At 41.4% G+C, this 12610-nt stretch overlaps 1 protein-coding gene and 1 long non-coding RNA gene across 3 annotated transcripts; one reads left to right on the top strand and one right to left on the bottom strand.

Annotated features, from left to right (window-relative positions):
• Nucleotides 1–388: 388 nt before the first annotated feature.
• TOPORS (TOP1 binding arginine/serine rich protein, E3 ubiquitin ligase) lies at nt 389–12059 on the bottom strand. 2 transcript variants are annotated; one of them, XM_002742998.7, is made up of 3 exons: nt 11907–12059; nt 10267–10461; nt 389–3931 (listed from the first exon to the last, which is right to left on the bottom strand). In XM_002742998.7, the coding sequence occupies exons 1-3, from the start codon at nt 11907–11909 to the stop codon at nt 992–994; spliced, it is 3138 nt and encodes a 1045-aa protein (XP_002743044.3). In that variant the 5' UTR covers nt 11910–12059; the 3' UTR covers nt 389–991. The 2 variants fall into 2 exon arrangements, with proteins under 2 accessions (XP_002743044.3, XP_078226625.1); XM_078370499.1 differs by lacking the exon at nt 10267–10461.
• Nucleotides 11800–12500, top strand: LOC100895723 (small integral membrane protein 27). Its single transcript, XR_001912521.4, has 2 exons — nt 11800–11952; nt 12296–12500. It is a non-coding gene; the product is annotated as a small integral membrane protein 27 (long non-coding RNA).
• Nucleotides 12501–12610: the final 110 nt, after the last annotated feature.

Below are 12610 nucleotides of genomic sequence, written 5' to 3' on the forward strand. Positions count from 1 at the left end.
ACAGGTGCCCGCCACCACACCCAGCTAATTTTAGTAGAGACAGAGTTCACAATCTTTGCCAGGCTGGTCTTGAACTCCTGACCTCGTGATCCACACACCTTGGCCTCCCAAAGTGCTGGGATTACAGGCATGAGGCACCGGGCCCGGCCAGTAAGTGTTTTTCTTCATTTTTTTCCTTTTTTAGCAAGTTAAAAGTTGTTTTGCTAATAGAAAGCAAATAAGATACTTCTTAAAATCAAAGAACTAAAATAATTAAAACTATGAAGTATGTGTTCACCTGAAGTTCAGTATTTATGACATAATTATACCTTTAGCTACTTTCAAGATTTTAGGTTTACTAAAATAAACTTAAAAAATATATACTGCATAGGAAAATGTCTGATTCTTGTTTTAAAGTGTTACTGTTTTATTTTTTTTTCTTTTGTTGAATACACATTTGTTTTACTAACAGTCCAGATAAACAGGCATATAAAGGAAATATTAAATTTTTATTTTAGCAGAAGATAAACTGTGCAGATTAAAACGCCTCAATTCAACCTGAAGAAATGGTTTTGAATCATATAAATTTTTAAGAAGAAAAATAAACTGTCCAAAGGGATTCTCCTAGCTTTTAACACATTTCCAGAATAACTCTCAAAAAAAAAAAAAATTCAAAAATACTTATTGACTACCTTAAAAATATGTCAATACCATATGGCTTTATGAAATAACTTCTAAAATTTATATAATTTTATTTAAAAAGGACCCCATGTTTTAAATAAACTGCTAGCAATATCATTTTCTTCACTTAAAAGTGCATATCTTTGAGGGTGGGACATACATACTTTTTGAACAAATAATGATTTTTACAAATTACACCAAAAAAAAAAAAATCACTTAAAATATTGTAAGGAGGAAGAGAGTTTTCATCAAATGTCATCTTTAAATACACTGCATTAAATGACATTTTTTTTCTTATCGTCAGAATTCTCAATGAGATGCTTTGGCAGTTTTAAGACATATCACAGTCTCTACCAAGACATACTGACATTAATGATGTCCGTGGAGATGGCAACTGCCTTGATGGCTCAGTCTGAATAGACACAATGTTACTGCGCTGGTTCTCCAAATCAGAAACAAAGGTGCTCTCTTCTCTTACATCAAGAGTTTGTTCAACTGAATCTGCCGGAGGTGGAATATTATCTACAGTTTTGTTGGCATTATTCAAGTTGTTAGTGAGTGTGGCAGTATCACACTCCTTATCCAGCACACCAAATTCATCTTCTATTGTAACTACATCTTTAGTTTCCAATGGTTCCAAGGAAGGAGACAAAAACTCATTTTGTAGAGGGTCTTGAGGACCACTATTGTCACGTTCTGTATCCTCCTTTACTTCAGAATCCTTATCACTGTCACTGTCAATGGTAATTACAACTGGAGAACGTGAAGGATTATCTCCATGGTGTTTCTTATGCTTCTTCTTATGTTTCTTTTTTTTCTTTTTATGGTGTTTAGTTGTATCAGTAGCTTTTCCTTCATAAACTATCTCTACACTTAGGCTCCGGGTCTTCCTTTTTCTCCTTTTGTGTTTTGTCTCTCTGTCTGATGATCGGCTGTCTGAAAAGCTATCACTCTCATTTTTGTAGTTTCCATCCAATTTTGATGAAGATTTTTGGTAATGACTCTCCTTTGCTTTAGAAGCAAATTCACGAGATGGCTGAGCCACTTCGTTAGTACCCTCCAAATGCCGTGTTTTGTATTTTCGTTTCCCTCCAGGCTTTTCATTTCTCACCCGTTCAGTCCCAGTAGATGCAGTCCTTGATCTGTTACTAGACAGGCTCCTTGATCTGTGCCTTTCATAGTAGTAATACTTCCTCTCACTGTGATTATTTTTTTTCCTAGCATTTGTTCTTTCAGAAAAAGACTGAACTCTAAATTCTGGACTTGAAGACTGTCTAGAATAATGAGCTCTGGACAGAGTCCTCCTCCTGTAAGATGATTCGTACCCATCCCTGTCCTTGTTTCTACTATAATAAGTATACTCCCATTTGTATCTGCTTCCATAATTATTTCTTAAATAATAACGATCTCTATTTCTGCTCTGTGATCTTCTTTTACCGTGATCACTGCTATGAGACCTTGATCTGCTTGTGCTTTCACTACTTAGAGACAGAGTTTGGCTTCTTCTGGACCAACTGCTGTCTCTAGTTCTTGATCTCTTTTTGTCTCTTCTCCCTCTAGGTCTGCTACTTTCCCGGCTTCTGGATCGTTTGCTTTTCATCCTTTTCTTCCCATGATGCTTTCTATGATTCTTCTGATCATGTCCACTTCTACTCTGAGAATGTGAATCTGAACTTCTTGATCTTCCCCTCTTTCTATGTCTATGGTTATATGGAGAATACACCCTGTCTTCTCTTACAGATGAGCTCAGGTCTCTGGGAGTTGACAATGATGTAGATCGTTTATCTTCCTTCTTTGATTTGATTCTTGTACTAGAATCACAATGCCCTTTATTTATTTGTTCATCCTTTCCAAGAAGAGAGCGTGGAGATGAGCATCTACTAACATCGCTATCACCAGAACTGTAAGACTGCTCCTGTTCTTGTGTCTTCACTGTCTCCATTTTCTCATAAGAACCTAAGTCCTCAGAATCAGAGGACAGTTCAACAAGTTCTGGAGTCCTCTCAGCTAGAGGTTTAACAAACCCAACAATGACACAATTATCTGAAGAATCATCACTGTCATTATTTAGGTCCTCATTGGTGTGTACTCCTTGTATCTGAGACGTGGCTCCTCCTGTGACAAGTTCTTCATCTGAACTGTCAGAAGTATTTAAAAGAGAAGACATAGTAACATGTACCTGCTCTGAGCTTGAGTAAGATGGTCCAGGAGTTTCATCGTCCCATGGTGCCTGACTAACAGTGGCTACATTAATATCTAGCTCTTGGGTCTCAGCCTCATCTGGAGATATTGTTATGACTGACGAATCAGAATGGCTGCCTTCTTCATATGAAGGAGCAGGGCAGTCATAATTGGCATGCTGGTCAAAGGCTGCCATGTTAAAAGGAGATCGGGCAAAACTGATAAATTCATGTATAAAATGCTCAGTTCGATTAAGTAAAAATGGTCTTAAATCAGACACAAATGCCTGACTCTCCAAGTCATATCGAGTAACATTACTCATGATAATATGCTGGACAATATTCACTAAAGATCCATGAGCTCCAAAAAGAACTGTAAGTTCACGTTTTAACCAGGGGACTAACCTGTGAAGGCAAGCTGGATTTCTGCGGAAAAATTCGGCTGAAATATCCCTGTAGCGGCCACCATCTTCAATATTTCTAACTCGAGCACCAGCACGATAGAGAGTTCGTCTAAAATTAATAATATCTTGTTCTTGAATTTTCCGCAAAGATCTTTCATCTGCGGTAGTTGGCCTCCTTATTGCAATTTGTCTCATAAATTGAGGAATTTCGACATCTCTAGATCTTGTTGAAATGCCTAACCCTTCAAATAGTACTCCACTATCTGGTGGAGTTGTTGTTCTTCTGTTCATGGTCCTACTAGGTGAATAAACAGAAGGATTTCGTTCTCTTGTCAGAGTTGTACGGTAGCGAAATCGCCGATCAGGTGTGACAAAAGAACCATTATATGAAGGCCTCAGGACATACTCCTTGAAGTCATCTTCCGCCCTCACAGAATGGAAAATAGAATCAAAGGGCTGTTTACATAGTGGACATTCAGCTTTGTTTTTTGACCACTCCTGTACACAGCGAAAACAGAACTTATGTAAGCAGCGATCTAAGTAAGACACATTATCAAATCTATCCAAGCATATAGGACACTTAGAATCAGGAGATGCATCAGCTGGTACTGTCTGTTGCAATTTGCTAGTGCCAGCTTTAGGTGAAAAGTTGTCCATTTTAAATTCCTTAGCAGCTGATGCCATTATCTGTAAAAGGGAAAGAAATGTATCAGTAACCTGATAATAGAGGAATGACTAGTCTCAACAAAAATGCAAATAAAGACCTTGAAACATATTTTGGTGAAAATACTTAAGTAACCCATAACTTTTGTTGCATTATAAAGGGGCAAAGTAGCACAGTAATACAGTGCTTAAAGCATAAGCTCTGGTAGCATAGTAATATAGTGCTTAAAGCATAAGCTCTGAAGTCAAATTTCCTAAGACTTAATTCTGGTTCCACACTACCAGTGTGACTATGTGTCAGTTACTATCTCTGTGCTTTAATTTCATCTGCAGATCAGTGATAACAGAATCTCCCTCACAGGTTTTGTGAAGATGTAAAAAGCCCTTAGAAAAGGCACCTGGTACACAGTAAAGCTCTCAAATATTATGTAACATTATATTATTCTTTTTAAAAATAATGAGAAATATCTGACATATGCAAAAAAAAAAAAAAAACCATAACAAATACCCATGAATCCACCACTTATGTCCCTTATCTTCCCCTCCTATCACTCTAAAAAAAAAACCAAAAACACACCAGTCCTCACTTGATGTTATTTCTATGCATGGCTTTATATCTTTCATATACATATACTACTAACAATACAGGCTACTGATTTATCTGTGATACGTTATATGTACTTTTGTAAAACAACTTTGGTGAGATATAACTTACATATCAGAAAGTTCGCCTGTTTAAACCAATCCTATGAATTTTAGTGAAAGATTCTTTTTTCAACCTTAGCTCATTTTAAAAAGGAGAGAAATCTTTTAGGGAAGATTAAATAATAAACAAAAAATAAGTCAAGGGGCAATGCCTGGCTCATAGTAGCTGCTGAGTAAATGTTAGCTGTTGTTATTAACTACACTAAGTTACTATTACTACACTATTATATTCAGTTAATCACGCATTCCTAATAAGCCTTCCTTTAACTTTTTTTCTTTAATCCAAAAGTCAGGCCACAAAGTATCTTGAAAACATGTTTTTGGTCCCTTTCCTTATTATCCTTTCACACAAGGATGACTAGAATATTAAAGATTAGTTTATAGATTTACACTGGCTCAAACCTAACAAAATGAATTTGCTAGAGATGAAATCTTGTATGCATTTTGGCTTTATCTTATAAGCCCCAAAGCTGAATTTTATACTAATCATTTTGAATGTATTAACTATTAGCTATTATATTCCTTTATCACAGGAAGTTCCATCACTAGTCAAGCGGAGTCAAGTTAGTCAAATGACAAAATTGCAATTTTCTAAATGGACTCATTGGCCTTAACAAACGATAAGAAAAACCAATAAACAAAACCCACAACAAAAACTCATGACTGTGAAATACAAGTATTCCGCCATAGGTTTCATATTAAACTTGCTCACTTTAGAGCATGTTGGCTTTCTCAGAACCATAACTTAATAGAGAATCAATTAATGCTAAACAAGCATTTCTTCAGGGATCTAGGTATTTCTAGTCTTCTATTTACTGGACTGAAAATGCAAAAAATCATCACTGTCCTGAAAGGTCTGGAAAAGCAGAATTATAAATACATAATATTAATTGCTTTCTGCCCATCCAAACTCTAAAACCCAGAGCTGGGCACGGTGGCTCACACCTGTAATCCCAGCACTTTGGGAGGCCGAGGTGGGCAGATCACCTGAGGTCGGGAGTTCAAGGCAAGCCTGACCAACATGGAGAAACTCTACTAAAAATACAAAATTGGCTGGGCGTGGTGGCCCATGCCTGTAATTCCAGCTACTCGGGAGGCTCAGGCAGAATTGCTTGAACCCAGAAGGCAGAGGTTGCAGTGAGCCAAGACTGCACCACTGCACTCTAGCCTGGGCAACAAGGGCAAAACTCCATCTCAAAAAAATAAAAAAAAAACTCTAAATCCCTAATACTGCACAATATTCTCAGCATTTCTCCCTACTTTTAACATTTTTTAATCTGCCCACTCTGAAAATTTAAAGAAACACATAAAATTAAAGACCTTTCAGTTCAGAGATTGTGTGTGTGTTAGAGGGAAGGGACAGATTAAAGTTGGGAAGGAACCAAAGAGTTTATCAAAAGATTTGGACTGGAGACCAGGTTTCACCTATAACTAGCTCTAGTTAATGTGGAGACAACCACATTACTCTAGACTTTAGTTTTCTCCTCTATATGAGGGGATGACTGGACTTGGATAAAAGTCCAGTGAATTCCAAATTAATACATTTGATCTTCACTTAGTTCTTTGAAACAGAGTTTTAGTGTTTACTCAACACTTCCAGTTCATATAAAAATTACAGCTGAGGGCTGGGCACGGTGGCTCATGCCTATTAATCCCAGCACTTTGGGAGGCCGAAGGGGGAGGATCACTTGAGGTCAGGAGTTCAAGACCAGCCTGATGAATATGGAGAAATCACACCTCTACTAAAAATACAAAAAAGTAGCTGGGTGTGGTGGCAGACACCTGTAATCCCAGCTACTCGGGAGGCCGAGGCAGGAGAATCACTTGAACCCGGGAGGCAGAGGTTGTGGTGAGCTGAGATCACACCATTGCACTCCAGTGTGGGCAGCAAGAGTGAAACTCTGTCTCAAAAAACAAAGAAAAGAAAATTACAGCTGAAAATGAATTAGGGAATTACTACTAGTTAGTAAACTGGTAGTTGAAATAAAATAAAATCTGAACAAAGTATGATCTAAAAAAAAAAAAAAGAAGGAAAGAAACCTTACCCTTCTCTTCTCTAGTTTTATAAGCCTGTTAACCACTTTGACAGTAAAAGGTGAATGATGACTGGTAATGTACTCCATAATAGGTTAAAAAAACGAATTAGAACTCATTCTTGTATTTCTACACAGGAATCATTAGCTGAAAAGAATCTTAGCCAGGCATGATGGGCACACCTGTTATCCCAGCTACTCAGGAGGCTGAGGCAGCCGGGGAGGTCCACCAGGCTGCAGTGAGCCATAATTTCATCACTACATTCCAGCCTGGGTGACAGAATGAGACCCTGTTTCAAAATAAACAGTCTTCATTGGAAACATCAAAGAGGCCAGGCACGGTGGCTCACGCCTGTAATCCCAGCACTTTGGGAAGCCAAGGCAGAAGACTCACTTGAGGCCAGGAATTTGAGACAGCCTAGGCAACAAAGGAAGATCCAGTCAATATTTTAAAAAAGAAAAAGAAGCATCAAATAGGAATGCATGTAGATCATCAAATAAGTAATTAGCTCTTAAAAATCATCACTAAATACTAAATTAAAATGTTTTTTAAAATGCCAATGAAGTCAAACATATGACCCAGCAATTACACACCTAGATATACCCAAGGGAAACAAAAACATGTCTGCACAAAAACCTGTATATGAATATTCACAGCAGCTTTAGTCATAATATCTCAAAAGGAGAAACTCAAATACCCATCAATTGAATGGATTAAGAAAATGTAGTTGATCCATACAATGGAATTTTATTTGGCAATAAAAAGGAACAAAGTACTGGTAACATGTTGTAACATGGACGAACCTTTTTATTTTTTTGAGACGGAGTTTCGCTCTTGTTACCAGGCTGGAGTGCAATGGCGCGATCTCGGCTCACCGCAACCTCCACCTCCTGGGTTCAGGCAATTCTCCTGCCTCAGCCTCCCGAGTGGCTGGATTACAGGCACGTGCCACCGTGCCCAGATAATTTTTTGTATTTTTAGTAGAGATGGGGTTTCACCATGTTTACCAGGATGGTCTCGATCTCTTAACCTCGTGATCCACCCGCCTCGGCCTCCCGAAATGCTGGGATTACAGGCGTGAGCCACCGCGCCCAGCCGAACCTTTTTATTATGCTAAATAATGAAAAAAAATTCACAAGAATCCTTTTACATGCAACGTCCGCAATAGGCAAATCTAGAGAGATGAAATTAAGCTGGTGGCTGTTGCTGGGGCAGTAATGAGGTTTCTTTCTGGGATGATGAAAATGTTCTACAATTAGATTATTGTGATGGTTGTACAAGTCTAAATATTCGAAAAATAACTGACTTAACTTTAAACAGGTGAACTTTATGGATGGAATGCAATCTCAACAAAGCTTTTAAAAATACAAATTAAGGCATAAAAACTGGGATGACCAGATACAGATTAAGAATGGTTGATTTGCAAGAGAGGTTCTGGATTTAAGTAGCAAAGGGAGACCTGATAATAGACACAGTACTTCGAGTTCTGTAAGAAGCCTGTATAAAGGTTTCTCTATCCTAGCACTCTAGGAATTAGGACTATAAGTTTACACAGGAGACAATCAGTTCTTCAGTCACACTTCCTAAACTGTCTCCCAAATCCTAAATTAAATTTATCAACTTTTTTCTTTTGAGTCGAAGTCTCACACTGAAGCCTGGGCTACAGTGCAGTGGCGCTGCGACCTCGGCTCACTGCAACCTCCATCTCCCGGGTTCAGTCGATTCTCCTGACACAGCCTCCCAAAGAGCTAGGATTACAGACGCCCGGCACCATGTCCAGCTAATTTTTTGTATTTTACATTGAGACGGGGTTTCACTATGTTTGCCAGTCTGGTCTCGAACTCCTGACCTCGTGATCTGCCTACCTCGGCCTCCCAAAGTGCTGGGATTATAGACGTGAGGCACCGCGCCTGGCCAGTTTACCATCTTTAGTATAAATCGATTAAGCCAAAACTTCCCTTTCCCAAATCCTCAAATCCAGTTTTAACAAGAATAAGAACACTTCATGTCACAATTCGGGGAAATTTCAGATAATCAGGGAAATTTCAGATAAGATGAACACACATCTAGGGAAAACGGATGGAGCATATAAGGAATCAGGAAGTTCAAATCTACATTTCAGAGGCTGATTTGAAAAACTGCACAATGACATAAACGAAGTAGAACTGCTCTGTAGAATTAAACTCAGACTTCCTACAAAAGTCATCTATGACATACACTGTATATAAAATTTAATCATCTGCTGATTACATTTGCAGGAGAGATGTTAATTCTGATGCAGAGCCAAGGCTGAGAATCACCACCACTTATTAGGTGTGTGACCTGGAGGAAGTTATTTCTCAAAATCTCATGTTTTCTCAATTCTAAAATAGAGTAACAATACCCATTTGAAAAGGTGGTTGTGTGACGGGACATTTATGAAAACCCTTAGCACAGTGCTCGATTCATAATAAGAACGCACCACTCTTCTCTATGTAATGTGAACATGAAGTGAATTTTGGTAACTCATCAGCCATAACTAATAACAAAATAATTATCATACTTAATATATTATACTATTTCTAGGCAAAGTGACTAAAAAGGGTTCATGAGCAGATGAAACAGATTACCCAAGTATTAAAAATAAACTGGTTCCTACCTCTTGCCACCTTAAAAAAAAATCACTGTACCTCTCTGAACTGCATTTTAATCAATTCCAAAAGAATGCACAAGAGTTGTAGGATCTACCTGACGAGATCCTATCAAATTTTTTGTAGGATCTACCTGACGAGATCCTACCAAATTTAACTCCAATTCCAGCAATAAGAATTGGTTGGGAACTGCTCCCCTCTAAAACGACTCATTGCAGACAAGCATGATTGGTTTTAGCTGATTGTATAGCTTTCTTTGCATTTCATGGACAAAATCCAGAAAGCTCTTGCCACCATTAACTTAAATCTTGGGCAGCTGTTTCTTAATTTATCTTAATCTTGAAAATTACCTATCAAAAGGTCTACTCCGTTTTCATCTTAAATCACTATGTGGCTCATCTCAGCACTGCCCCTTTCCAGCCTACAATCAGCAGTCCATGAGGAAAGCTGCAGTAAATGGAAGGATGAACAAGTCACAGGCAATTTCTGCCCAGAATGCGTAACAGCACAGACGAGTGCAAGAGCCACGGTGATAGTCGTTTGCTTTGGTTCAGAACTGCCACCGGACAGACCTAAAATAAGCACCAGGCGCATTACATAATGAACTTAAATACTGTTATTCCCATTTTACAGACAGATTCAGGGGCTTAGGGAACCTAGGCAAGGTCACACACCCTGTAAGTGGTGACGCCACGATTCAGTCTCATTGCTTTTTTGTTTTTCCCAGAGACCAAGCTCTTTCCAGTACACTGCCAAGCTCGCGCCCCTCGAGAGCGCTCGTTGGAAGCGCAACCCTCGCCCGCCCGCCCGCCCGCATCAATCCACAGGTGCGCTGCAGGAGCCGCCCGGGAAACCCGGCCCTGGCCCTCGGAGGCCAAGACCGCAGGCCAAGACCGCAGCCTTCGGGTCCCGAGGCGCCGCTCCAGGCGAGAGCGCCAGCTCGCCCAGCCCCGCCGACCCCCGCGCCCCATTGTTCCGGATCTCACTCACCTCGGAAGACGCCGGCGCAGGCCCAGCTGGGGCGCTCGCCGCAAGCTCCCGTCGGCCCAGAAAGGTAGGTCGGTGACGGCAGGATCCGCGAAGGCGTACCCGGCGACTTCTCCGCCTACCCTCCGAAGCGGGGGCAGGCGGGGGCGCTTCACCCTCCTCGCGAGACAGCGGAGACCCCAGTGGCTGCTGCGACCCCTATGACGCAAAGCGCTCATCACCAATGGCAGCTCCGAAGCAGGGCAGAGAGCGAGACCCACCCCCCAGCTCCCGGCGCGTCACAACACAACACCCGCCTTCGTCACGCATGCGCAGCAGACGCGCGCCAGCCTCGAGGGCGGGGCTCAGCGCGCCGGCTGAAACGCGGCCCCTCCCCCGCCGCGCAAGAGCCGGGATGAGAGACCCTCCCAGGCTGAGAGCACGGCCCTCATCGTCAGTAGTACTCAGCCGCTTGGGACACTGGCTGAATGTTCGCCCCTAACTTACCCAGAAAACACAAGAACTAGTTCGATGTCGTTTCAAGCTCACCAAACTCTGCGGGAAGTTACGAAACTGTCTCTAGTGTCTAGATAGGGGAACTGTTACACGGACGTGAAGTCTCACCTCCTATTGTGTATCTCCAGGAAGCAAGACATGGAGTCCAAAACCAGTATCCTATAAAGTATTCAGAGAGGGATCCCCTCCAGGCTGGGGAGAAACAGGACAGCCTAACAAACAGGGCCTGGACTCTTCCCCAAACAAAACACGTTTTTCTCCACTTTTCCCCTTCCTACTCCCTGAAATCTAGACACTCTTTTTAAGAGAAACTGAGAGGTATGAAGAACGTCTAGAGCCTAAAGCGGCCCGTTGCCAGATTCTACTCCTCAGGCCTTAAATGTGAGCGTCCCAAACATTCTAGAGCTGAACCTGGTACGCTCGCCCGCAAAACTGCCGTGCTCGGGGCTTAGTATCTCACGCGCGGCCGTTGAAGAACATCAGACATGCTCAACAAACACTTGTTGCTTGACTGGTACATTATGGCGGCTAACGCGTCCCACCTATTTCTTCTTAGAGATATTATTTTTACAAGTTACACATTTAAGAATGGCTCGATTTACAGGAGTTCCCACAATGATTTGTCACATACAAAAGAGTGGGTGCTATTTTTACGTCAAAGATGAACAGACGAACGTCCATTAAAATTGTGTGGTATCAGATGCAGGCGGGGCGGGGCAGAAAGTGTTAATTCTTCCAGCGTTAGATGCCGATGTAATATTTAAAACAGATTGTTTTCCAAACTAACTTTTAAATGGACACGACAGCACCTTATCCTGCAGTACTAATGCATTGCAACTAGAAAGAAAACCAGTGGAAGCACGCCTATCTCGATTTCTCTAGCTGGAAAGAAAAAAATTAACATTTTTCTCTAAAAAAATTAACGTTTATTTCTTCCCCTCTCTAAAAGGCGGGCTAGGCCCCCGATCACGTGATCCCGCTCCCAACTCCCGGCGGAAGAGGCCGGCGAAAGCGCTGCAAGAAGCGAGTAGGCGGACGCTTGTGCCCGGCTGAAAGATGGCGGCTGCCGCTAGGCAGCCACCGCCTGGGAGGTTACTATGAGGCCCGCAGCTCCCGCCGGCTCCCGCGGACCGCTGCCGCCTCCTTACCATGAAGCCAGTGAGTCGTCGCACGCTGGACTGGATTTACTCAGTGGTAGGTCCCTGGGCTCGCGAGGCTCCACCGTTATCGACTCACTGGGCCTGCAGACATAGGGCCCTATTTCGTCAGCACCCAGTAACTCCAAAATCCATTCTTGAATTAAGCATTTCACTCCCTCACCTCGACTCCGCCTCTTCCTGGAGGATACGATCTTCCGCTTCTTACGTGAGGGCTGCTGGGTGTACCCGCCACGGGAACCCCCTTTATTCGACTTTGCTACTGTAATTCCCACCTTATCAATGGCACGGGTGACCTGACCGGGGCGAAGGGAAATATCAGGCACATTACAGTAATTTTTTGGTTTTCACACCTCTTTTGCGGTTTTTGGTTATTTTAGTTGCTGCTTGCCATCGTTTTAATCTCCTGGGGCTACGTCATCTATGCATCAACGGTGGCTGCAAGACGACAGCTAAGGAAGAAATACCCAGATAATTTTTGGGACGAATGAAAATTTGTAACTCCTCTGGATTTAATTCTCTGCAATTACATTTCTTTCCCTCATGCTTATGTAGATTTAAAAATAAAATTAATAATGCAAAGCTCCCAAGTTTATTTTTGTATTATCCTTTATAATAAGCACTAGTATGCAAATTTTTCAAATAGAAATTTTAGCATTTTACCTTCTCATGACAAAATACAGCAACCGAGATCC

Source organism: Callithrix jacchus, chromosome 1 (genome assembly GCF_049354715.1).
Source record: "Callithrix jacchus isolate 240 chromosome 1, calJac240_pri, whole genome shotgun sequence".
In the NCBI taxonomy this organism is placed as follows: Eukaryota; Metazoa; Chordata; class Mammalia; order Primates; family Cebidae; genus Callithrix; species Callithrix jacchus.

Excerpts from the sequence above, each read along its gene's own strand:
- TOPORS (XM_002742998.7), bottom strand. Across the intron at positions 3,932-10,266 it reads CTGCGCCGGCGTCTTCCGAG|ATAATGGCATCAGCTGCTAA; the intron begins GTGAGTGAGATC and ends TCCCTTTTACAG.